The sequence below is a fragment of the Nycticebus coucang genome, chromosome 6, assembly GCF_027406575.1.
Source record: "Nycticebus coucang isolate mNycCou1 chromosome 6, mNycCou1.pri, whole genome shotgun sequence".
Classification (NCBI taxonomy): domain Eukaryota; kingdom Metazoa; phylum Chordata; class Mammalia; order Primates; family Lorisidae; genus Nycticebus; species Nycticebus coucang.
The window spans coordinates 17,959,548-17,986,626 of record NC_069785.1 but is presented as its reverse complement, the minus strand read 5'-3'; the positions used below and the strand labels follow the sequence as shown (position 1 = coordinate 17,986,626).

The following is a 27,079-nucleotide window of genomic DNA, read 5'->3' as shown; positions in this document are numbered from 1 at the left end:
TATTAGAAAAAAAAACATGAGAAAGTAGGAGACCACCCTTTAAGGTGTTTTTTCCTAATAAGACTAGGAGAACTAAACATTTAAAATGAAAGAAACATTAAATAGAAATATATTAAAATTCCTCTATGAACATAGAGTCTGTATAACAACCATACATACATACCCTTCTGTTCGGAAAATCACTCGAAAGCTGTCACCTAAGCTTTTATAACTGTTCAGATCTGTGGCACATCTCTGAATCTGGAACCTAGGAACAAAATCAAACATAAAAAAAGTCCAAGTTAAGAATTTTGCCACTTCACTTCTCTCGTTTTTTGAAGTCTTAGAAACTCAGATCACTCAGATTCATCCAAAATATTCTGGCCTTTGCAATAGATTGTATTGATTTCTTTGCCTTATATAGTTTTTACCTTAATTTTATAGCCCTCGAAATTATGATTTTTCTCTATATATTAATGAAAACTTTCGTAAAGGTTTTTTTGTCTGTTTCTTAGCCAGGCAGGTGTGCCCTGAGGCACTGATACTTCTTTCTTTTGTGAAAAGCATACACAGATGACATGGACTGTTTTAAGGAACAATTCAGAAATCTGAAGATGTGTATGAAACAAATCAAGTCCTTCTACTTCTTATCTTAGTGTTCTTTGATAGTAATTTAATACAAAAGTTAAAAATACAGAGCAACATATATGGCCTAACCCTAATCCTGATTGTAAATTTAAAATTCAATCTGGCAGGCAGGAGTGTGTGCGTGGAGAGGGGTCAGGGTTGTACGACTCCACAGTTTATTCCCACAGCTTCATAGTGGAAATTCATAGATGCATGTGCCCTGCATATAGCTGGTGCTCAATAAAAATGGATCCCATTTTTGAAAGCTAAACTGTTTTTTTTTAATTTCAGATTAATATGAGGGTACAAATGTTTAGGTTACATTGTTTTCGTTTCTAAGGTAAAGTTCAAGTTGTAGTTGAGCCCTTCACCCCGGGGGCGTGCTGAACACCCTCACTTGTGCACATTAGGTGAGATCCCACCAATCACCCTCCCTCCTCCCTATCCCCGTCCTTTCCCTTCCTCCTCACTAGAATATACTTGTTTTTCTTTTGTATGGGGATGTAGTTGCTTATATATTGGCTTCATATTAGCACTGAGCACATTGGATACTTGTTTTTCCTTTAATAAGAAGAATGTGTGAAAGCTAAATTCTTTTCTCTTCTTTTTGGGTATGGCTATGCCTCTCAGAACCTTAACCCTCGAAATGTGGAAGTTTTCATTACCAGGGTCTTAATGCTTTACTTTGTGTTTGCCCTGGGGTTTGTTCGCACAGAGATTTGTGACAAGTCCTGTTTTTCCCACACCCTTGTTCTCCATTCTCTGGTTTCTTTAGTCTGCCTAGTCCGTGTATTTTACATTCTTGTCCCGATTCTGAATTAAGGTCCTTCTCTTTTCTCTACTTCCTGCTACAGTTTTAGCTGATTTTTAAAAGAAATTTTCAGAGACACCTCTGATGTTATCTAGTTCAAAACACTTTCTCGGATTGTTGACTTTTATGATATAAACACAAATTCTACCATTAAGAATAACACACTTTACAGTTCTAGCTCCCAGGAAATGATGCTGAAAACAGACACATCTCATAGAGAAGGGTGCATATATTTTTTGCTGGAAGCAGTAGGCATGTGACCAGAGTGAGTGTATGGTAAGACTGAAAAGTAAGGCTGAAAAGTTGCCAGCGTCCTTTCTGATTCACCTGCGCGTGTTTCACTGTGTTTGGTGTACTGGCATTGCTGGGAGGGTTTTACTAGTTTCCATCCTTGTGGATTTTACTTTTCTTGGTTTTTGTGTATCTCAAAACTTTCGTCATGACCCACATATGAATGAAGACAACAGAAATGTAATGGAAGGGTGAGTTTGTTGGGCAGTCCTTTTCCTCCTTAAAAAATATTTTTGATGATATAGCCAACATCTTTCCTCTTGATCCTCTTCAACTCCACAAGTAACATTCCACAGTCCTGTGCCTACTATTGTCAAAGTTTAAAATGTCTTAAATATTCATCTTCATGGCAGTTTATTTTTGGACAAACTTTTATCTATATTGGCATGATCCATTTTAGAAGGTTAGTTTCTGGACAAGAACTATAAGTTTTAAATTTAAATTGTATGGAGGCTGCCAGAAGACCATGGACCAGCACAGCATGATCATTCAAACCATCTTGGGTCCAGAGGTGCATCTGGTGTGTGTATAACCACTAGCCTGGAAGACACTGTAAGAGAATCGGTTTAGAATTAAGAATAGGATGTGATGGTCAGGTGGATGCACCACTGTTTGAGTATTTCTAGACTATAGTACATGGATGAGATAACTTAGCAATTTGCATCATTAGTAAACACAAAATAATATAACCAGAGAACTCTATGTAGGTTTATACAACAAATAACTTTGAAACACATAAAGCAACTTTGAAAATACGATTTTTGGCCCTAGTTCAAATAAGAATCTCTTTCTTTTCATCTACATATTTGTAACCTATATTCATTACTGATTATTAAACATTTTCTTATGTCTAGTTGGGAAATCCAAGACTTTCTGCTAACTAACTTAAAATAGCTTCATATATTATAAAAGTACTAGATGAGCATAGATGTTTCTCATAATACCTATAATAATCTTTCATTAAGTTCATTTATCTCAGTAAATTCCTTTCTAGATGCTTTTCTCCCAAATTACCGAGTATTTTCTTAATGTGTGCCATATGATATAAGATGCTACAGGTTTGACAAAAATCCAGGGCATTACCTCCATTCTCAAGAAGCACAAGAAGGAAATATGAGGGGAAAAAATTAACAATATGAGGGAAAACATCCAAAATGTCAAGGAGCATCGGCACTGGGCTGTCCAGGTGTTCACGGGGGGGAGCAATTACTGCTTTCTGCGGAGGGTCAGGAAGGGTTTCAGGAAGGAGAAGGGATTTGAGCTGGGCCTCGTGGGATTCAGAGAGGCAGAAAGAGCAAACCGAAGGAAGCGTTCCAGGTGAGGACATGACAGGAGCAAAGGCCAGTGAGGGAGAGCTGTCCTCGCCATCCTTTCTAACCGGGAAGCGAGGACCCTAGTGACTTATCCAAGGCTTCCTCCAGGAAGACGGCACAGCACTGTGCTGGCTGCACACACTCGGTGGCACAGGGTGAGTGGAAACCTGAGCTGGTTAGAGGAGCGTTTATTTATAGGAGATAAAACCAAAGCCCAGTAAAGAGCATTTTGCCTTTTTCTGTTCCTAACCTGAGTATTTCAGCTACCTCAGTATGGCCATCTCAAAGCACGCACAGCCCAATGCTTATAAATCAACCTTAAACCCTCCTTTACTGCTAGGGTTAGAGACCTCAGCTTTATCTATGACGTCTATACACCTGGGTAATACCCGGAGGGGGAGGGTTGTGTTAGCTTCTGCAAACGTGAATGCAGAGTCCAGGCATTTCATAAGTAACTAGTTATCTAACCTGCCTAGGTCGTAAGTCTAGGCACTTCACTCACTAGTTGCAAGTACTTTCTCTTTTCAGAATCCAACAGATATTATTTCCAATTTGTCATTCATTAAGTTAAAAGAGTTCTTGAACACCACTACATATTAGATACACTACTATTTGGAAGATTACAAAGAAATAAGACATAGCCTTGCCTTTCAGAAGCCTAGGGTCAAGTGAAGGAAATGTGCAAACGGATAATTACTAAATGCAAGGGAAAAGTTAAGGAGTAGAGCTTTGGAGCATCAGATGCTACCCGGAGAATTTTACTGGAAATGGACAATCTTATTGGGGACGATGTCCTATCTATGGACAGACTGTGGCTGACAGAAAATAGTACTTTTCAGAGACAATGGAGAGAAGAAGGGAAGCAAGAATATCTTTGGGTTAAATATCTGTAATTAAACTTTACCTGCCCATTTTAGAACAGGCAACAAGGACGGTCCAGGGAATCTTTGAGGAACTTATCATTTAGAAGCTGACTAAACAGAAGCAGCAACATCAAAACAACATTACGTGAGCAGGGTCCACAAGTTGTATTGGGTGAGCAGTGTAGACGATGGGCAGGCGTGGTTAGCATGAGGGCCCTGGGGAGGCTGCCCACCATTCTAACTATGCCACAGCGGCTGCCGGGCCCACCCATCAGGCTAAGCAAGCGCGGTTACCTCCTCTGCCGTGCGTCTCGCACACATCACGTCTACACGGTATTTTTGTGCCGTCTTTAGTTCCACTACACCTGACTTATTCTGATCTCATAGTTATCAGTTCTTCTAAGGACTCTGTTTCAGCTGATGTAATTATACTACATTTTGGTCAAGCATGTAAAACAGCAATTTCCTTCTTCCTCTCCACGACATTTCAGCAACTTAAAAGGTTTCCTTTCTGTATTGAAGCATTAGCGTGAGCATTTCCCAGCCATGTTCTGAGCTAACACATTCTCTCTCTGCTCGGGAAGACAGTTTTCCAGTTACATAATACAACCCTTTGGAAAATTACAAAGGCAAAGCCACTTCACTCTTGATTGTATTTAGAAGAGAAGGCTGGACCTCACCTGGTCCTGATGAAAGCAACTCAGGCACATCTGGAATCCCCATCTGAGTAACTTCATTTTTATTAGAAAGACAACTTGCTGCCAAACTGGACAATGGAGTAAAGCTTGAGAAATAGTCAGTGCCTAACATCCGGTCAGAATCACACACAGGAGAAAGGAGTGAGGCTCCAACCTTGGTCTACACTGCAAAGGGGCTGCCGTCCCATCCCCTGTAGTGCCCACAAGCACAGAACTGCTCCTGCTGAACAAATGAGAGGGAACAGGCCAAACCATTTACCACGCCATAAAAATTAAGCAAGTTACTGTGGTAACCACCAGGGCAAGAAAGGGCCTCTCAAGGTTCACACACAATGCACACGCATATATATATTTTTTAAAGTCAAAAAATGTTCTTACTCATTAAAACATTTTTCTCTGTATTTGTCAAGAATCACGACGGCAGCATTCCCCACTCACTCAATTGTGTGTTCAGTGACACCAGATTCTAAACTAGTCTGCTGCTGATTTTCAGCACAGATATGCCACTTCAGCTGGTCTGAGCACTTCTGATGTGACCATAAGGATGATATGTCTGCGAGAAATAAAGTAGCTTCGCTGCCTTAGAAGTCTTCCAACAGGGTTGTTTGAAGATTCCAAAATCTCAAATTTATGCAGTGCCTTTATATGAAAAATGATTTTACATCTCTCATCTTCTTTTTAAAAAATACTGATGGGATTCATCCTGGGGAGTGGAAGCTTTAGGGAAAAAATATATACATACATATGTGTATGTATATACTATATAATTTGTATATTCATATTTTATATCAATATGCAGCAACTGAGTTGCGAGAAGGGTTGGGGAAGAGATTTGTCCTGTAGCTGCATTTGCAGAGCACATATTCTGCTTTTTAGGTGTGACTGTGTGATTATCTGGGGTGCTACGGGAGGGAATTGGTGGAGGTTTGGGAAGAAACAGCTCTTCTTTCTTTTTTTTTTTTTTATTGTTGGGGATTCATTGAGGGTACAATAAGCCAGGTTACACTGATTGCAATTGTTAGGTAAAGTCCCTCTTGCAATCATGTCTTGCCACCTCTTTGGCACCACCACCAATCTTAAGTGAGTTAGGAGACTGGTGAAGCTTATTTCTGGCCTTGTCTCTGGATCAATTCCTGATTAGGTGGTGTTCTGGTGCACTCTCAGACTTCCCCATTCACCCCTGCTCCCAGAAAGCATTCATTCACATCAGTCATTTCTTCTTGTTGTGACTCTTACTTTGCTGCTTGGCAAAATGTGCCTTTTGTTAGAGGAGTTTCAGCTACCATAAAGGAGGTGGGAAGGTTTGGTTTTGTTTATGGTGGGCTCCCTTACCACCCATAGACAGCCCTCAGTGCCACATTTTCCCCCATTCTGTGTCTTCTTATGCTACAACGCACTAGGCGACATCATAACTCCACCTTTGTGGCACTTTAGGGAACTGAGATGCAGACTGAGAGCCACCAGCTACAATTCCAGTGCTGCTAGTGACTCAGTGTAAGCTGGAGAGATCCGTAATTTAATCCATGTCTGCCTTTGTCCTCAGCAGTAAAATGGGACCACGGACAATGGGAGACAATTTGGTTTCGTAGGGAAGGCAACACATGGACTTAATACTGGAGTCTGTTATCCACAAGACAGAACAGAGTTTTCCTTTTGTACTAAAAAGTCCCCAAATTCCGTATGTTTCACAGGGGTTAAATACTGCTAATAAGAGTTGCATACTGATAATAAGTGGAGATGAACCTAATGGAAACTCTCTGCAGAGATCTTTGTGAACAGAGATTATCAGTAATTGCCAGAATATTACATGTGCTCCTTCATAAACACTTCAGAAGCCCACTAATGAATCAGAGATTAACAGACTAAAGGTTTGCAATTACAGAACACATTAAAAGGATAACTGTAGGAAGATTAAATAAAGAATTTAATTCGCTGTAATTAGCCTTTCTTACTGAAATTAGATGTTGCTTCTGCAGAATATGTTTGCTCTCTTACTAATTGGTTAAGCATGGCCAAAGTCAGACCAAACGCGCAAAGACATGTCTGAGGTTTTGAAATTTAGGTGAACACACCTACCTCACTAATTTTGGGAAAAGGCCCTAGAAAGTATTAATACGTCTTTAGAATGTTTGTTTTCATCCCAAACCTAGTACGCTTGTTTTCCATGTTCTGAAAAATCACCTTCCAAAAGAAGAAATACTATCTTACTACAGGAAGATGACCACTGGGGCCTCGGTATTTGTCATCCCTGCAGGAAGACCACATCAGATGGGGGGTGTGTGATGATTCTGCCGATGTCTTTTTAAATTTCAGATTAGTAGGAAGGTATGAACAATTAGGTCACATGGTTTGCATTTATAAGGTAAGTCCAAGTTGTAGTTTGTCCTTTACCCAGGAAGTGTCCTATACTTACACATTGCTCCCCCTGTGTAAGAATCCCCAAACACCCCCCTTCTTGAATTTAATTGAGTTTTTGTCTCATGTGAGCATATACTTGTTAATCTACAAGTTTCAAATTAATATTGAGTACATGTGATACTTGTTTTTCCATTCTTGTGATACTAAAGAGAGAGTTCTTTGAATCCATCCAGTTGTTACAAAAGATACAAAATCTCCATCTTTTTTATGGCTGAATAGTATTCTATGGTATACATTTACCACAGTTTATTAATCAATTCATGAGTTGAAAGGCACTTGGGATGTTTCTACATCTGAAGATCAGTTTCCTTTAGCAAGTATGTGTGTGTGTAAAATGTTTCCTTCTAGCATTCCTCTCTATAGCCATAGCTTTACTGTTCTATTTTGTAGTAGCTGGTGAATATAAATAGTAACTTTTTTCTTCTTCTTCTTCTTCATAAGACAAGTTTTTTTTTTTAATTTTAAAATATTACAGGGGTACAAGTGACTTTGTTATACTTGAGTCAGGGCTTTAAGTGTGCCATCACTCAGTTTTCATTGTATGCAGTACCCGTTAGGTGGGGTTTGCCCATCCCCTCCCCCCACCTGATTCCCACTAAGTTTGACTTCCCTCTGTGCACATGTGTGCTCACTGGTTAGTTACAATTTAATAGCAAGTACATGCAACGTTGGCTTTTCCATTCTTTAGATACTTCACTTCAAATAATGGTCTCCAGCTCTGTCCAAACTTTTGCAAAAGGCCTTAATCCATCCTTTCTCGTGGCTGGGTAGCACTCCATGGCATACATGTACCACATTTTGTTAATTCACTCATGAACGATGGGCACTTGGGGTGATTCCACATCGTTGTAACTGTGAATTGTGCTGTAAAAAACATTTGAGTGCAGGTGTCTTGTGATAAAATGACTTCTTTTTCTTTGGGTAAATATCCAGTAGCAGGATTACTGGATCACATTGTAGGTCTACTTTTAGTTCTTTAAGGAATCTCCTACTGCTTTCCATGAATATTATACTAATTTTAAGTCCCACTGACCTTGTATAAGGATTCTTTCTTTTTGCATCAACACTAGCATCTATTGTTTGTGGGCTTTTTAGTAAAAGCCTAATGGTAACTATTTAAAAAAGTAAGCCCTGTGTATTTTATTTTACTTCAGATTAAATACAATATAATAATAATCCACATAACATTGTCTGAGTGTCGACTGGGTCAGGCCTCTAATCACATTGGAAGGGAGTGGTTTACAGTTCCGGACACAGATTTCTGTCTCAAAACTTACTCAGCTTCCCATCTGTGCAAGGGGCTAGGTTAAGAGTTGTGGGGACCCAAATAATACCCAGGTTCTGCCCTGTAGAGGGGAACGAACAATTGGTGGGGGGAGATGCTAGTAATCAACTATAAAACAAGGTACAATACACGTGTTAATTCCAAGACTCTAGGAACTTGGCTCACCTGTGATTTAAGCATTGCCTGTGCTTGCAGGGTACACAGTCTAGGCCTGGCATCAATTAACACTTAAAATAATGCTAAGAAGTCCACAAGGGTCGTGGAGTTTGGCTCTGCCCAAGCAGTGATCACTGACAGAAGTTCAAAAGCTGTACTCATACATAGTTAGCTGCTTATCAAATTATTCTAAAAATTCAGGGAAAGAAAGATATTTTTCTTGATTGCTGCTTAGTCATTCCCCTAGGAAAGTCTCTTTATAAAAGAAATAGAAAGATATACCTGGAAAAAATTAAGATGTCCTTTACCTATTTAAAGACTGTATGTCTTTACTAGCTGTAGGTGGGCTGGGCTATGCTTTGGCTTAGCATTTATGGTACTGTAAAAGAGACCAATAAATTTCTCTATATTATTATAAAACAGTTTATAATTTGAAGAAATATGTAACCTGGAGTGCTCAGTCAGCCCAGATAATTACTACAGATAAGGAAATAACATCTTGGCAAAGCGACAAAGCCAAGGAAAGTCTTCTGTGCCATGTAGTTTTGAACTTGTTTTTGAATAGAGCCTCAAAAATATCTCTCTTAAATATCAGATCAATCCAGATAGCCTGAATATACTTTAAGTAATTTCCTGTGATCTTAGACACATCTAATTGCAGTTCCTTTCAGAAGCTAAGGAGATTTAAAAGCTGATATTATTATATGAATGTACATTTTACAATTCACACTTTTAGAGTGCACTTAAATACTCATCATTTTGCCAACCACACTTTGTTGCAATAAACACTCAATTACATGTCCCTCATTGGCATGGTGAAATAGATCTAGTTTTGTAATCTTTCGTAACTGAAATACAGACAGTGTTTCTAGTATTTAGAATCTATGTAAAATATGACATTGCAAAATGATTTGTGATAAGAGAGTTTATTCAACCATTTGGCACAAGTTCTTCCAGTCATTTATATCACTTACGGGGTAATAACTAACTATATAATTCTGACAATATATAATAACATATAATAACTGACAATATAATTCTAAAATTTATTTTAATGACAATATACTATTTAACAAGTCAGAGGCAAATGATCATTAGAGATTATGAGCTAAATCAAATAATGTTAAACCACCAGTAATAAAATAGTCTAATTAACATAGCAGTATAATTAAAATGCTCCCAGCATAAACTGGTCTCAATTAAACAAAAGCTTGATTAGTATAACTTGTAATTATTTTGCTTTGTAAAATACATGTCACATCATAAAACTATGCTAAATATCAGATTATGGCGTTGCCACTCTTTGAATATATGTATGTATACATATGTTTATTTAAACTTCATATTTAATGCTGACAAATGACCTTACATCCACATCCACCTACCTACATTGTCCCAAGTATGCTGACCTGAGCTGGCCATTGCAGTGGTTAATTAGCATGAAACCACCTTGGAATTGGGAAATGAAGGAAGGATGGGTCAAAGATTGGAAATAAAACCCATCACCTAGGTAAAGAGAACAGAGAGGGCTACATACATCAACCTCAACAATCATATTAAAGTTACGACAGCCATGACAGTTTCTCTACAGTCCCCAAGTAGTTAGTTTTAACAAATTTGATCACCCCTACCCCCAGCCAAACACTAACTATGCCCTTCCTCTCTTTGATCCTCCCCACCCACCTCCTTGGATCCACAAGTTTTCCAGCATTTACCAATAGCATCTACTGCCTGGTGACAGAGCAGCACAGAACACCATTCTGACTGCTGAATCTCAGCTCATTGCTCAGGCTGAGACCAAAGTTCTTGGTTTCTAGTCTCCATAAATGATTTCCAGAACAGGGAATTCACATGCAGTTCAATCTTCCAGAACCCTCTTATTTGCCCTGGGAGCTGAGCCTCTTCTCAGAAAGTAATTATGTGTTAGAGAACATGAGCCAGGGTCCAGCGGGGGAACAAATCAAAAAATATAGTCTCTGGAGACCCAATATGCTATTCCATTTTAGTTTAACTGATCAAATGAGCCTATTGTATGGTTGATTTAGTGAGCCCTGATAAGGATGCTTTTCAATCATAGCAAAGAAAGAAAGATTAAAAAAGCAGTGGTTTCTTTGCATTCATAAGCATAAATGCTTATGCTAGAAAGAAATTTGTGGAATGGAGATAATAAGCTTGGCTAATAAGGAAGAAAAAAATGCTTATGCATATCACAGTTGAGGAAATTTTCAAGGGAAGTTTTTATTTTTATGTCAAGATGGATGTAATAGGTTACCAAGATTTGAATCGGTTGCTATCAGTTCAAAACGAGGGCAAAGTTTTCAAAAGCTTCTCAAAGATGATTAGGACACCCCATTGACAAAGAAATGGTAATCATACTCCTTACTTGTATGCGCTTTTTAACTCTGAGAGCATTCTTGCATATAAAATCTCATATCAGTGTGTCCCCTGGTTGTATTATTTCCTTCTATTTGTAGGGTTAAAATCACTTGGAAAATTAAAAATATATATATGCCACCTTGGAGCCAGAATAGCATCAGGATAGAGGAAGCAGTTTTCCCTGGAGGCTTTTACTTGTACTATATACTATAAACTTCTCTAGTTCAGTGAATGACCAGTCACATTGTTTCTCTGAATCAAGCCTTTGTCATTAGTAAAAAGAGAATTACTTATACATCACCCATTTGACATTGAAGTTTACCATTGGAACCCTAAAATAATCAGATCTCAGTTAACTGTGCTGGAGGAAGGAGCCAACTTTCCAAGATACTGTGTTCCTTAATTTGATCCCCCGCTTGGGCAGACCAGTCCCTACAACAAGGCTTGGGCAGACAAGTCCCTACTCTGATGGCTACATCAATGGATGTAGACTCTTAATGCAGGGAGATCTCCTAATGTAGGAGAAGCGATGGACATCTTTGTAGGAGGTTTTAGATGCAATTCTATTTGAAGAGCAAAAGATGTCATGTAATTTTTCCATAGTTATCTGGCATCTATTCCATGGGACTTATTTATTTCCAAGTGTTTTAAGTGTCTACTGTGTGGCTGGGGAACACTGTCAAGACTGACATCAACTAAAGAGCTCTGTAATTTCTCTCTCTTTCTTTATTGCCCTCTCCCTCTCTTTTTCTCAACTAAATGCTTTTAATAATGAATATTCCACTTTGTCATGAACTCGCACTCAAAAGAGCCCCAGTGGAAAGGTGTGGTTTCAACATTATCATCAAATAATTAAAAATCACTTAGAACACTGGCAACAGAAGAGATGCATGAATTAATTACACCCAGGAGTAGGCCCAACTTGTCCTCAGCATTTGAACAAGAAACTATGCTTCAGTAATTAACAAATGTTTAATAAAAGACAACTAATATTTTTGGCAGTACTATAGGTGGGTGTTTTTGGTATGTTGCAAAACACTACAAGACAGTTCAAGTCATTTAATTTCATAAAATGCTGACCTTACTCTTAAGTATATAAATGTAACTTTGCATTTTAAAACATAATTACCTTTACGAAATAACTCTGTTCTACAAATTAAGATCTAGATAATTGCATATCATGAAAAGCCTAGGTTCCTTAAAATACTAAAAAAAACTAAATAAAAACATGCGTTTAAAATGGGACCCAAATGAGACACCTACTGAACAAATGTAATGAGAAAATCTGCTCCTTCAGATGTTCGCCAGGGTGAGTTCTGGTTGTGTCCAGTGAAACTCCCCTCACTCTCATTCAACTAATTATCCTAAAATCAAAGTAGGAAGATTAAACATTTAAGTTTCTCTCTTCACAAGAAACACCTTATTGAGTATAAAAGAGCAAAATGTGTTCCCAAACAGTGACATTTATACTTTCACTGGTAATACCTTTTTTTTTTTTTTTGCAGTTTTTGGCTGGGGCCAGGTCTGAACCCGCCACCTCTGGCATATGGGGACAGCGCCCTACTCCTCGAGCCACAAGGAGTTACCCCACTGGTAACACTTTAACCTCCACTGAGTGTCTATGGTGTACCAGGCACCTAGGTGTTAAACTCTGTTCACCTAAGACCACAACCTTTTTGCAGGTTGTAGGGACAAACAGGAGCATTAAAACATTGATGCCAATGATAGGCAAGTCTTCCCAGATGTGTGCTATTTTTACTTTCTTCCTTGAATGGTGCACAGAGGACCCAATGTAGCATGATCATAGTCAGTGGGGTCTCTGTGAATGGGAATTGCCCTTGTGTGCTCTTACACAGTGATCTCTGGCTTAGCAAGGCTTGGGCTGACCAGTGCCTACACTGATTGCTATTTTCTCCCTTCTTCTCATGCAGTGAGTGTGCCTCTAAGCCACTCTTCCTGCTCCACAGTCCTCCTCCCACTCTTTCTCTCCTGTGTTCTCATATGAGCTTTAATTCATCACTTAAAATCAACAGTGGGCTTAGGAACAGAGAATCCAGCTCAATCATGGCTCTTAGTGAGGGCCTGAGGGGTCATGCTATGAGTCAAGTCCATGAACTTGGGTGCCTGGCTTTTCCAACATTGATGTAGGCTGTTCAGAGACCATGATGACATGGCCAGTGAGTTGACGTTCTGAGGTAACTGACCTCTGAGAATGAGCTGTCCTGAGAGGAGAAAAGAACCAGACAGACTCTGTCCCCTCCCCTTTGTCCACCCACCCCAACCCCCCTGTAGTATTCTCCCTCTAGGCTCCCCCTAGGCTCAGGTGGTCAAGTTCAGGAGCATCACCTCAAGGTGGCCCAGGCTCGCCTTATTGTGGGATGATGGCTCTGCCATATGCTCCTGCTCCTGTCCCCCACTCCACAGGCTTAATAAAATGTCCCTTGGCCCTTGCAAGCTGAATAAGACCCAATTCACAACTTATAAGAGGATAAGGATGGTGACACTTTAACAAGTCCTTCTTCATTCTGTTCCCCTATCTGTTTTGTGGATTCTGTTTCTGTTTCTTCAAATAAAATGCCCTTCCATGTTTTAGTAAGGTTGTTTTCCATTTCTCCATTATGGACTATGGGGTAAGGTTCATTATTTAGATTCTCATAGATGCATATGTTGAATTTGACAATCTAACAACAATATGAAAATATCTGTTGAAAAACCTATGCGTTTTCAGAATTCAGACCAAATCTTGTGGTTTTCTGTTGGCTCTGGTGGTATTTCTCTATCCCTTTTGGTGGGAGAAAAGAGAAAGTAAGAAAAGAAAACCACCACAAAGGATTCTGCTTCCCAGTACAAATGATTTTGGAACTGCTAAGTCTGCTCTTACTCATGTGTGTTAGGTCAAATTCTGGCAGAAATCACAGACCAGCTGCAATTGCATACTTGGAAATCTCAAAAAAAAATTGATATACTTTATAGGATAGTTGGCAGATATTTCCTTTTTAAAAAATTCTCGTGTATGTAGACAACTTTTGAAAGAAAGGGAAGAAATGAGTATTTTCAATGGTGAAGTCAGTATATTTACAACTTCAAATACAATGTGTCAAGAGAACTTTATGCAATGAAGATTGGCTCAAATAAATATATATATATATTTTTTTTTGTAGAGACAGAGTCTCACTTTATGGCCCTCAGTAGAGTGCCATGGCATCACACAGCTCACAGCAACCTCCAACTCCTGAAGCGATTCTCTTGCCTCAGCCTCCCAAGTAGCTGGGACTACAGGTGCCCGCCACAACACCCAGCTATTTTTTGGTTGCAGTTCAGCCGGGGCCGGGTTTGAACCCGCCACCCTCGGTATATGGGGCCGGCGCCTTACCAACTGAGCCACAGGCGCCGCCCCATCAAACAAATATTTTTTAATAGTATGACTTGTGGTGGGTTAATTTTCAGCTATCAAGAGAATTAAAAAGCTCTTGTGCACAATAAACATACAGAATTTTTATCTGTTAAATAATGAGCCTTTAGAAAAATGATAACAGTTTCTAAAAGTGTTTTTATGACTTAAGAAAAAATTCACCACAGATAAACAAGTATACAAATGAAAATGCCATGCATCCAGACTCTAATAAAATACAGACGAAAAAAGCTTTGAATCCCAACATTTGGGAAATTTGAAGGTGCAGCAGATGACCTTTTTTGTTATGTTCTATCGCCTTATCCCAAATGAGCATGATGATGTGCCTTCATCAAGGGTTTGGTGGCTGGGACTGACATACCTCAAGGTAATTCACATCAGCAGGGCATTCAGGGGTAGTTGGTGTGACCAGCTCTCTGCAATGGAATAAAGGCGGGAGTGGCGAGTATCACTTCCAGACTGAGACTTTGAAGGAGTAGCACTTCATTCTCTTTCTTGTTTCACCTGCAAGATGTAGCCTGGATCCCTAAACCACATGCTGAGGAAAACCTCCGGCCACCTGGGAGCACCTGCATCAGCATCTGTATCAGCGGCTAATCACATGCAGTGGGTAGAATCTCTGAAATTTGGGGGTCTACTTGTTGCTGCACCAGGTTTGCCTTAATAGACATGAGGATTGACCTTGTGTTGTGTCTCTGCCTCTCTACATGTCCTTTTCAAGACTGGTTTCTCCTGGTGCCCAAGCTTCCTGCTCCTTCACAGCTTGGCTTTGAACGGCCAGCACCAGTCCTGGTGTAGTGTGACACAAACTAGTGCCCACCGCTTACTTCCCTCTGCCACCATGTGTGCCAAACATCTTCCATCTGTCCCCAAGCTCCACTCTCTCCCCTTTTCTCCCCGATTCTTGCTCTGAGAGGTGATTCCATCAGAGGTGTCCTCTGTTTTCTGACTTCGAACTGAATGTGATCCGCGAGGAACTCTGGCAAGTGACAGGAGGGAAGAAGCACAAGGAGGCAGATATTCATTCATCTGATTCCTTCCTGGGAGGCTTACTCAGGCGTGCTGTCTCTGCCGACAGGAGCTCCCCGCTCCCACCCAGCAGCCCTCTCCCCATGGGTCTCATCCTTGAAGTTCTGGTCATCTGTCCCTGTATGCATGCCCTCGAGTACAGCACCAGGACAGCTCCACCTCCTGCTGCTGGCAGCCCCAGCACCCTGAGTTATCCCTTGCAGTTCCCCACACTCTGTGCATAGCTGTGTGATTAACTCATATGTAAATCCTCTTGGATCATCTGACTGAGAGAGCATCATCTGCTTCCTGGTAGTTCTCTCACTACAAAACCGTATCACAGTTAAAATATCTCTAGGGGTTTCCTTGGGTAGGCATCTCATACCCGTTGGCTTAGCCATGTCCAGGCGGTGGAGACAGAGTATAAACATGGTCCCCAGCCCACTTCCTCAGCAGAGGCCAAGTGGTGGCAGCTTGCCATGAAGGAAGATATTAGCAGGCACCTCAAAACACAGCCACAGAAAGTATACCTTCATATTTTCTGGTAAAACTTCCCTTCTTATCTCACTCCTCTATGGCTATATTATTGATGTCTGCTTCTATATTTTGTTCCTGTGGACTGCATCACCGAGAGAGCTCATCACTGCTTTTTAAAGGAATGCGCATTGTGACTGGAGCATATTTCCAGTGCCACACCATTTAGAATCCAAGGCTTTAATTTAAAAATTTAAAACAAATACCCCTGTAATATGCACCACGGTATTTGCGAAACTTGGTAAATGTAGAATGTAAATGTTTTGGCACAGTAACTGAGATAACGCCGGAAAGGCTATGTTAACCACTGTGATAAAAATGTGTCAAATGGTTTATGAAGTGAGTATATGATGCCCCATAATCATATCATTGTATACAGTTATGATTTAATAAAAAAATTAAAAAAAAATAAATAAATTTAAAATTGAAAAAAAAAATTTAAAACAAAATATGAGAAACAGTAGGAATAACCACAGAATCAAATTATTGCTATATTACCTCTTAGGGTAGAAGTCCCTATGAAACACCAGGGACCAGTTTCATAGAAGGCAATTTTCCCAAAAATCGGTGTGGAAGGTTGGTTTTGGTATGAGCCTATAAGCAGTTGATTTATTATGGTCTCTGAGCAGTCAAACCTATCTGCTAATGATAATCTGTATTTTCAACCTCTCCCCACTGCTAACATAACAGCCTTAGCTCCACTTTAGATCATCAGGCATTAGATTCTCATAAGGAGCCTACAACCTCGATCACTCACATGCACAGTCTAGTAGGGTTTGCGTTCTCATAAGAATCTACTGTCACCCAAGGAGACAGTAGAGAAATGAGAAGCAGCTGTAAGTACAGATAAAGCTTTGCTTCCTGGCCGGCTGCTCCCCACCTGCCTGAAGGCCTGGTTCCTAACAGGCCATGGACCTATACCCATTAGCCCAGAGGTTAGGGACTGTAATCATTCATGTTCTAGTAAGTCTTTGGTGATAAAGGATGTATTCTTTTCTTATTTCAGGAAAGGGAAACTAGACTTATATTCCTCCCCTGGAAAAAAGATAAAATGGGAGAAAATATATTTTCACTCAACTTAGTTTTTAAAAGGGCATGTTTTATGTAAGCTGCCATAAGGTTGATATTATAAGATACTTATTTTTTCAAATTAATCTATTCTTAGAGAGTACTACCACTGCCCTTCCCCATGCATGTGAAAACACATCATCCTCTCCTCGGTATCCCATATCATGAATTTCATAGCTTAGATCAACCAGGGATTCCATGTAGCAGATGGTTATCTGTTTTTCAAACTCATAGGTTGATCAAATGGACCCAGTTTCCCCTCTCTTCTGTGCTGCCCCCCAAACTGCCCAGCACACACCTGTGCACAGCTAACATCAGGGAAATCAGTGTGCTTAGAAAGCAGTCCAGCATAAAAGCATTTTATTTACTCAGGTTTCTAGTAGATCTATAGAGAGCGATTTACCGCTGCTTTATTGTGTTTTTCCTAAACAATGACTACATAAAAAAAGATCATCAAAATAGCAATAGAGCTTTGAGTAAAATCCACAAAGGCTTAAGATACCACAAAGGTCCAATATGGTAGCCACTAATGCCAAGAAGCTGTTTAATAGTTCAAGGGTGGCGAGTACAGCTGAGGCAACGGACTTACTTTATTTTATTTTAACTAATTTAGGCTTAAATTTAAAAACTAAAGAAGAATGATTTTTTTCTCCATTAGACATTATCCATTGTTTTGCTGGGCCTACATTTTAATTTCACCATCACATCCCACAAGATGTTGTATTGTAAGTAGTGAGCTGCACTTTTTACTTTTCAAAATATGGCTATTAGCAAAGCTGTATGTGTGGCTCACATTAGATTTCTACTGGAAATCTCCACTGAAGAGTTGGTATTTAAGGCTAAAATGCTAGGTTTTATGCACGCAGTATGTGTAGCATTATCATATAAGTAAGGAGAATATTCTGAATTTCAAAATTCAGTTCTCTTCATATAAACTTAATGTTATCAATTATATTGTCCCTCATTACTTTAATTGTTTATGTAAGTCTGAGGTAAAATAAGGTACCATAATAAGGTAATTTAATCATCCCAGCTTTGAACTGAAGAGATCAAATAATCAAATAATCTCCAAACTCCATCCTTTGGAGTTCCTCAAATAATCTCTTGTGAGATTCATCAACCCTTAGAATAAAAATATAATGCCTCTTAGGCTAGCAAAATGTTTCCTGAGAAATGCAAAATGGAATCCACTGAATTAGATTTCAAACCAAATTAGGAATGCTGAAAAGACTCCTAAATACACAACATTCTTTTCCTTCAAGCTATGTGAGTCACAGCTCAAAAGATCAGTGCAGTCTGTTCCAAGCAGAAAATCTGAAAAAGATCGATACATAGATATCCTCACGTCATTTCCATGTCTGTCTTTGTAGTTTGATAAAAACGAAATAGAATCTTCCAAACAAAAAGTACTATCAGTATGATCCTAAGAAAAACCAAATTCTTCACTGGAAAACAGAAATCACCAGTTTCTCAGGACAGTGCAGGAGAAAAGCTGCCTCTGTTTATGGCGGGAGATAGTGACGTAAAAATCACCAGAGTGTAGTGAAATGAAAATGTGCTTTTTTATTCTGAGTCAATATAAAGATACAAAACAATACACATATTACATATCTTCATTATAATGAGTCATAAAAATGATGTATGATCCTCCAATGTAAATTTTATGCCACTTTGCTTTTCCTTAGACAGGACAAGAGACAAAAATGGGAAAGTTTGGGTCATATGGATCATGGCAGCATTGCTATGTCTGGAATTTTCTTATAAATATCCTATTGCTTTGAGGCTCACAGGCCTGACTAAAACAGCAGGGACAATCTCATTTGCACTTTTATAGTTGTGGAGGGATTTTCAAGAGTTAAAACAATTTTCCATAATATTCTGTATTAAGTTAACCGATCTGAAGTGTGATTATTACACCTTTTTGCACTTTTCTGCAGGCTGACAATTTGGAAGTAATTTCAGAAAAACAAACAAGATTATAAAAAAATGCCAACAGGAAGACATACTTGGGTACTCAAAAGAATCTACTCTGCAACAAAATTTTATTGCCTGTTTGCAGCTTTATGCCTTTTTAAGATTATTTTTTTAAACACTATAACTGACTGTGTCTACCCTCGTGAAAATTATCACTTCAAAGGAACATCTTGTGGCACGCTCTGCAAAGACCGAACAAATCTCAAACAATGTGGAGTCTACATTTTTGTGTGTGATTAAACAATAAAGAATATTTTATCAGAATCCATCTTCATTCCACTAAAATAAATGCTAATCATTTATGAGTGCTTAAATTCACTTTGCTTAAAATTAGAAAAAAATATGACTTTTATTAAGATGTAGAACTTCTATATAAGGTCCTTATGGTTACTTTTTCAGCCCACCTAGAAAGTGCATAGCAAACTATACTAGGCACTAAGGAAACCAAAAAAAAAGGATATACAGGGTGGTTTAAGACTCAGAGGTAATGGGAAGGGAATTCAAAGTAAACATAGCACTATTAAAAATAAATTTTATACACACACACACAGACAGAGAAAATAAATAAACCTTAAAGGAGAAAGGATATACGAACTGGGTTGATGGACTTGAGAGTAGATGGGTTAAATGGAGAAAACTAGTTTGAAGTAGTTCACTTGTGTTGCCAGGAAGGGCGGCCTATGGGGCAGTGAGCAAGGTGTTTCATGGGTGGGTGGGAAGTTAAGCCAGCACAGGAAGAGGATATGTTAGAGAATTTTAAAGGGAGATACATATATCTCTCCATAAGGGCTGACAATCTTTCTCTAAGAAATAAACAGAATTTTTGAAAACTTAGAAGGAATGTTCTAGAAGTTCAGGAAAAAAGGGTATATGGAGAATCAAAAAGAAGTAAGCACCTAAAATCATAGTTAGACATGAAAGTAAATTATCAAATTGTTGATTTTATCTACTTAGGAAAGGTATTGGCTCCCACGGAACTTGGCTCTATAAAGAGAAAATTGTGCCAGACCAATTTAATTTCCTCTCCCTGCTAGAGTGACAGGCTGTGTCAACCAACAGGAAGCAATAGTAAAAAGGATGTTAAAATAGACCAGGCATGAGAAAACCAAAATCTAGAACGCAAATTTGATAAGGGATTTGACAAGGTAAAGATACATGCAGGTATATTTGTGCTTCTTTAGAAGTCTAACCTTCCTTATTGAAAAACTGTATAAAATTAAGTGAGGCAGGAAGCAAAGCAATAGTAGACTTCTAGGAAATGTACTTCCACTGGATTAAAACAGGAAACTGAACAAATTTCCTAAATTCAGGAGATCCTTGATTTCTTTGAAATATCTAGAAATAAAGAACTCTAGAATAAATTTGAGTATATGGGGTGTCTGGCAAGTATCCTGCCATGTCAAATAAAAAATAGAGCCATCACAGCTGGATGCTTTGGGGACGGCCCTTGTACATCTCTCCTTCACATGACTGGCTCATTTCTTGTCACTGTTTTTTTTTAAGTGATGTGAATGAAGATGTGAATTAATTCTATAATAGCGCAGTAAAGGGGACTAATAGGCACCTAGGATTACAATAAAAATAAGTCATCATGATGCACAAAAATGAAGCATAATTAGTAAACAAGAACATTAAAATTCTAAACTACATCTTGGTTAACTAGTATATATACTAGTTAAGAGTATATAATATACTCTTGTACATTGGGGGAAAAAGAATGAATTTCAATCAGGCAAAGTTTTATTGATTTTCTGAATCTTTTTATCTTTTCTTAGGATCAGGTTCTGGGAAATAGAAAAGGCTTTGGAGTCCACAGATCTGGGTTCATATCCTGCTATGCCTCTTATCTACTGCATGAATTTAGGACATTTAAGCCTTTCTGATTCTTTATGTGCAAAAGCAATACCTACTTTGCATTTGCAGCCAGGATTAAATGAGACAATGTGTGTAAAATGCTTTGTGTATTTATCTCACAGTAAACACTGGCTCCCTTCCATCCTCTTCTCAATCCTAACTTCTCCTCCCATCTCCCTCCCTAACTGCCCATACACCTTGGAAAGAAAGATCCAAGAAAAGGGTAAGAATAAAGCTCTGTCTTGTGAAACAGGAAAAGGGACACAGCCTCACTTCCTTTTACTCTTGTTAAAGGTTTCCTGACTCTACAAGGGACCATTCACACTGGTTTGGCATTCTCACGGAGCTTCCCACTTTTTCCATGTCAAATGTCAATATGCTAAACCACAGAGGTTTCTTGTCAAGTGACATTTAAAAAGCAGTTCTTTTGTTACACATATATTAGGTAAAGCATGGAACAGCCGTAGTATCATCACCACCAAACGGTAACCCTACCAATGCTTAAAAAACAGTCATCCCACCATGTCAGATTTACAATTGAAAACTTCATCTGGGAAACTAGATCCTTTGTTCTTACAGATTCGTCCAGTTTTCTTAAGTAAACAAAAATCAATTTCCTAGCATGCGCTCAATAACAATTTAGCACCTATGCATAAAGAAAGTCAGGGATTATAAAATCACTTAGAATGTATTATTTCTAGACTGAGCAGACATAAGTCTTTGAAAATTAATTTCATGCTAAGGGTTAAATTTCACTTTCACGATAGGCTAACCATTGCCCGGGGCTGCACAGATAATGAACCTGCCAAGGGATTAGCAAGGAAACACTTGTGTTATTATAAAGTGGGTACACTTCCCTTTTTAACCAAGTTCATCCTACATGACATTAACAAATTACTCCCTCTCTCTGCCCGCATTTCAATATAACAGTGAGCCAGCAAGTGACCCCGAACCAATAGGACACGAGATAAGATCTTCTCGGTGCATGAACGGCTATTAAACTTATCTGAGAGAGCCAGGCCTCCTGCAGGAAAACACAAGGCATTTTATCTCCATAGGGCCCCTGCCTTGGCTGCAGAAACCTTTCTTTGGTCATAAAGTTTCTAAAGAGACCCAGTGCCAGAGGTAGGGCAGTTTTAATGCAAACACTTAAGCCACAGAAAAGGCACTGTCTAGAAAACACAAATGACGCAATTCATTTTGTTTTTTAAAAGCACACAAAAACTCTAACATCTTCTAAATAAACAAATGAAAACTCAAGACTTAGCATTTGTTAAAAATACAACACATTCGGAGAAATTTCTGATATTTCAGATAGAAACATCCTTTTCTTAACAGAGCTTTTTGAAAATCACAGGTGTTTTCATAAATGTCAAATCTGTTGGCTTTTTCTCAGTCTTCCTTCTCAGAGAATATGCTTCTCCTGCGTGGGCTGAGAGTGGAGTCCTTCCCTCTTCTGAGGAGCACTCAACATCGTCTTTCTTCAGTTATGGTCCCCAAGCACTTGTCTTATTTCTGCTGCTTGACTCTGAGCTTCTTGAAAGCAGAGAATTCATCTGACCTTATCACTGGGTCCTCTCCAGAGTCAGACCAAACATCTTTCACAGAGCAAATAGTCAGTTACTATTGTGAAAACTGAATCTAACTGGTCTCCATATTTGACCATATCTTGATTCCATTGTACAATGTTTGAAGCAAAGACAATCCAATGGGTATGCAGAATACAAGGCTTCAGTTATCTAGAAAGTTATAATTTGGTAGTATTTAGTATAAATTAGGAGTGCTCTTGTCAAGAAGCTGTTCTGTTTTTGAATGGAACAACTGCTATCAGAATGAAGCTGCTACTTCTTTTTTTTAAGTAGCAGGTGGAGAAAATGTGGACTAGTCAGAACATCTTTGGCATTTGCTACAACGCAACTTGGTTTCTGCCATCAATCATGTAGAAAAGCACAATTTAGTCTAATGATGTATTAGAGCACCTCTGTTGAAAATATTGTGTTGTAAACAGAAGATAATATTTCTATAAATTCAATTCTTATTTGTCAGCTTGAAAGTTTTAAAAATGGACTATAAGTATGTTGTTGTATTTCATGTATACTCTCAGACTAATAGTCTACAGCTCTCTGACACAGATGTATTGATAGTGAATGGGGGTAGGGATCCGAGTATTCACTTCCAGGTTCTGTAACACTGAAGCATTCTATGAGCCCATGACTACGAGGAAGGTTTAGTCATAGGCAGGTGTCAGGGTACCAGGTAAGGAAACAGGCAAGGGGCAGAGAAAATGGATGTAGGCAGTGAATGTCTTATAGTAGTCTTTAACAAAAAGTTTGGTAGTTAAGTAAAAGGGGGAGATAGGGAAATAGCAAGGAAAATGAATCTTGCTATTTATTTCAAAAGAAATAAGGATGGCCAGAGGTGGGCCAAGTGCACATAGCTGCCAGGGAGCTTACAAATCTTTCTTCTCTGGGTGAGGACATAGACTTGCTGATGTGGTGTTCAGTTGGAGAAATGAGGACCCCAGATGTCTATACTTATTTTCTACCTTCTCCTGACAAAGTGAAATAAGTAAAAATTATAAAAGAGCTAACATACGTCACCACAGTACCTTCTCTTTCCTTTTTTTTTTTTGGTAGAGACAGAGTCTCATTTTACGGCCCTCTGTGAGTGCCATGATGTCACACGGCTCACAGCAACCTCCAGCTCCTGGGCTTACACAATTCTCTTGCCTCAGCCTCCAGAGCAGCTGGGACTACAGGCACCCGCCACAACGCCTGGCTATTTTTTTGTTGCAGTTTGGCCTGGGCTGGGTTTGAACCCACCACCCTCGGTATATGGGGCCGGCGCCTTACTCACTGAGCCACAGGCGCTGCCCTACAGTACCTTCTCAAATGCTGGTACTGGCAGCTGCATGGCCTTGTTGGGGTCTTTGTGAAGCTGCACTGGGACACACTGCTCCTCCTTTGGGTGGCCACCTTGCTTCTACTAAGATTGAGTATTATATATTTTGCTAAATAAATCAGGACTATGATACGGACTTGCAGAGCAGAGTCACATAGTCTGCTCCTGCTGAGCCCCAGCCTACTTAAAGTACTATGGCTGGGGTGTGCAGAACAGGGTCTGACAACACAAGTCTAGCATCCCAGAAAGATGGGCTGGTCTACAGAAAAGCAATTTTAGAAAAGGGAAAAAGTAAATTTCAGGGAGGTGGGAAGATGGTAAAAGATAATTATTAGAAGCAATTTACATTGCTTTGCCTCAAAGTCTCCACTATGGTATAAGAGAGATACTATTTGGCACATTAGCTAACATTCCTTTTCATGGTAAAGTGAAAAGACAATGCTTATCTTTAGAATTATTGAGTGGGATGTCTTATTTATTCCTTAGTAGTCCCCTGTAGAAACACACCTTTCCCATTTATGAAGGAGTTTAGTTGATTGAGTACATTACACCAGTACCTCGACTAGCCTCTTAATGGAAATTTCAAGTTGCTGCAAGTTAGTATCATTATCTTGTTCAACACCACACTTGATGTGGAGCACCCATTCTACAATCTGCCAAAAAGCATTCAACTTAATGAAGTTCTTTAATCTACATAATTACTACATATACTATATTTACTATGTTTTTATTTGATGTTTTCCTTAAAGGAGTCACTGGAAGTTTATCCAAGAACACTTACTTAACAATTATTTACTATTTTCCATATGAAGGTTATTAAAGCATAATTAAAGTACATTTACAGTCAACCATGAGAGGCTCTCCTTTAAATTACACTGACAAATTGTGTCACAACTCCTCATAGTATTAACACACTTAATTCATATCTCAAAGAAAAATTTCAGAAACAGTATTTGCGTTTGTAAATTCTAAGGGTAATTTAATAAACATTCATTCAGCATTCACAGTGAGGCAGGTATAATTTCTGGGGAACACAGAATCAAGAACATAAAAAAACCAGTTTCATTTAAATAATGGACGTTATTTTGGTAGTAAATCATCTCCATAACTTAAATACTGTACAAACGGGAACTAAACTAACTTTCCTATAGTTCAATTGAGTAAAAGACCACACTATGACACTAAATGACAACCTTTTGCTCTGAAAAGTTAAATTAACATATCTGAAACTCATTCACCAATCTACTCTTGAATCTAGACAAATGGTGATAAAAAAAATAGGAGAAACAGTTTCAATGCAAAAGGAGAAATGCCCTCTAGAGATTCAGGGATCTACAATCTGGCATCGCTAATGAAAAGACATGTTCTGAGAAATGGGTTAGGCAATTTTGTTGTACATATATCTTAGTGTGTGCTTACACAAACCGAGATGGTACTGCACACCTAGGCTATAAAACAGCCTGTTGTGCCTGGGCTATAGATCTGTGCAGCATGTTACTGTGCTGAATACCGTGGGCAACTGTAATGCACTGTAAGTATTTGTGTATCTAAACACAGGTACACATAGAAAAGGTACGGCAAAAATACAGCATTATATATGGAACCACGATCATCTGTCATTGGCAGAAATGTTATGCAACTGTAGCTTGCTTCTGAGAGGTGGTCAAAACTTGGTGAGAACTGGACTGTGTCTTGAGAGGAAAGAGGGGTTACAGCCTACATCTTCCTAGCAGCAGTGCAGAGGCAGCCTTCCAGAGGGAAACCGGGGCCCACAGAACTCACTCCACGAGAATGTTCTGATAGGTTTCATTGTCATAGCTCGGAGTAGACCAGAACTCATGGTCAAAGAATAAAGGCAAGAATTTTTTGTTTAAAGTACACAGTATTATTCTTATCAAATCATTATCACAGACGTTGTTTGGGAAAACCCATGTGAGTGAAGTCTTCAGTGTGATTGGGGGGCAGAGACAGTTCCAAAAGAAAACAAAAAGAAGAGTTTACTTCAACCACAAATATTTATTTGTCTTGGAATTATCTTTTACTTACTGAAGGTTTCAGTGTTCTCAGCATCATTTACAAAAGAAAAAACCAAAAAAACAAAATCCTAGTCTCCAAATGGGTAACCTGAGCAATTTCCTTCCTAGCTTCATTAATGAGAGCAGAAGTTATCAGTTTGTTTTGGAGAGACTTTACTCACAGAAACTTTCCTAAAATATATTGTCTTTCAAATGGCTTCATAACATTGATTTCCTGAGATTAGGCTTTGAACAATCAAATGTTGCTAACTAGAAGTTTTTCCCATTTAAGATTAGAATTAAGTAACATACAAGTTTCTCAGTCATTCTGAGTTTTAATAGATTGTGACTTCCAGAAATTACAGATGAATAGTTTTTCAATATATCTGATATCAGATGAACCAGCAAGAAGGCAGGAAGAATCGAAAACAAGAAGAGAACAGCAGCCGTGATGTCAGCACTAGGGGAGTTCAGTGCTGGTTCTACCACTTAGCTGTGGAACTAAGGACGGCGTTTACCCACTCGGAGTCTAAAAATAAGCAAATTAAAGGACAAAATGAAAATAACGTATGGCAACATGTTTGACATAAACCAGGCATTAAAACCTTAACCAGTTTCCTTTTAGAAGTTTAGAGTAATTGAAATTTCCTTTACTCCTTTATATAAAAAAACAGTAGCATCAACACCAGAAGGCTTGAGTTTTTAAAAGCATAATCAAAGTACTAATATGCCTTTAGTATGTCTATTATATGTAATATGTAAAGATTTCAAAAAATGCTAGTTGTCTCTCCCATAATGACATTACCCTTCTTTAAAAAATTTACTGGGTATGCTTTTACTGGGAAATAGACATAGCTAAACACAAAGCATAATTCAGCCCTCAGTTAACATAGTGGAAAGAACCCTCTTCTCCGTCCTGTGCAAATCCTTCTTGCACCAAATTGCAAAGAAGATTGAGAAATGTAGTCCACCTGTACTTGGTGAGGTCTTGGCAGGAATGAGTAGGTGAGGAGGCTCCTAAGGGATTACTTGGAAGGTGGCTGATTCAGTAGAGAGGCATGTTCTTTTCCCAGACTTCCTTCTACTTCCTGCTGGGAAGGACGCTGGACTTACAGGTGGAGTTCTGTGGCCATTCTGCACTGCGAAGTGATTTTCCAAAAGGATGGGACTTGCATAGGACAGAGAAGCCATAAGACAGAAGGAGAGTTGATCTTAGATGATATTGTAGAACTAAATTCCAGGTCTCTTTGCAGTTCCTGCTACTTGTAGCTAAACAAAGCTTATAACTTATATTGGTGTCACTGAAGAGGGCCTGGGTGTAAGGTGCCATAAGGGGAGGAGAAAGTCACAACCTTTAGCACAGGCAGGAAAAGGATAAAGTAGGAAAGGTCTGAAAACTGGCTAGAAAGACAGGGCACATGAGGGCAGCACCCATATGGCACTGCCATCTGGTGCCGCAGAAGCAGAAAACAGCTGTGGAGATAGGAAGATGTGGC

The 27,079-nt window shown here is 39.0% G+C and overlaps 1 protein-coding gene across 2 annotated transcripts in view; it reads right to left on the bottom strand.

Annotated features, from left to right (window-relative positions):
- The window catches only part of SLC25A21 (solute carrier family 25 member 21), a 498,533-nt gene that overhangs the window by 125,020 nt on the left and 346,434 nt on the right, over window positions 1–27,079 (bottom strand). For both annotated transcript variants that reach the window (XM_053594794.1, XM_053594793.1), the window contains exon 3: window positions 164–247. In XM_053594794.1, the coding sequence (XP_053450769.1) occupies window positions 164–247 (84 nt within the window). The remainder of the gene's footprint in view (window positions 1–163; window positions 248–27,079) is intronic.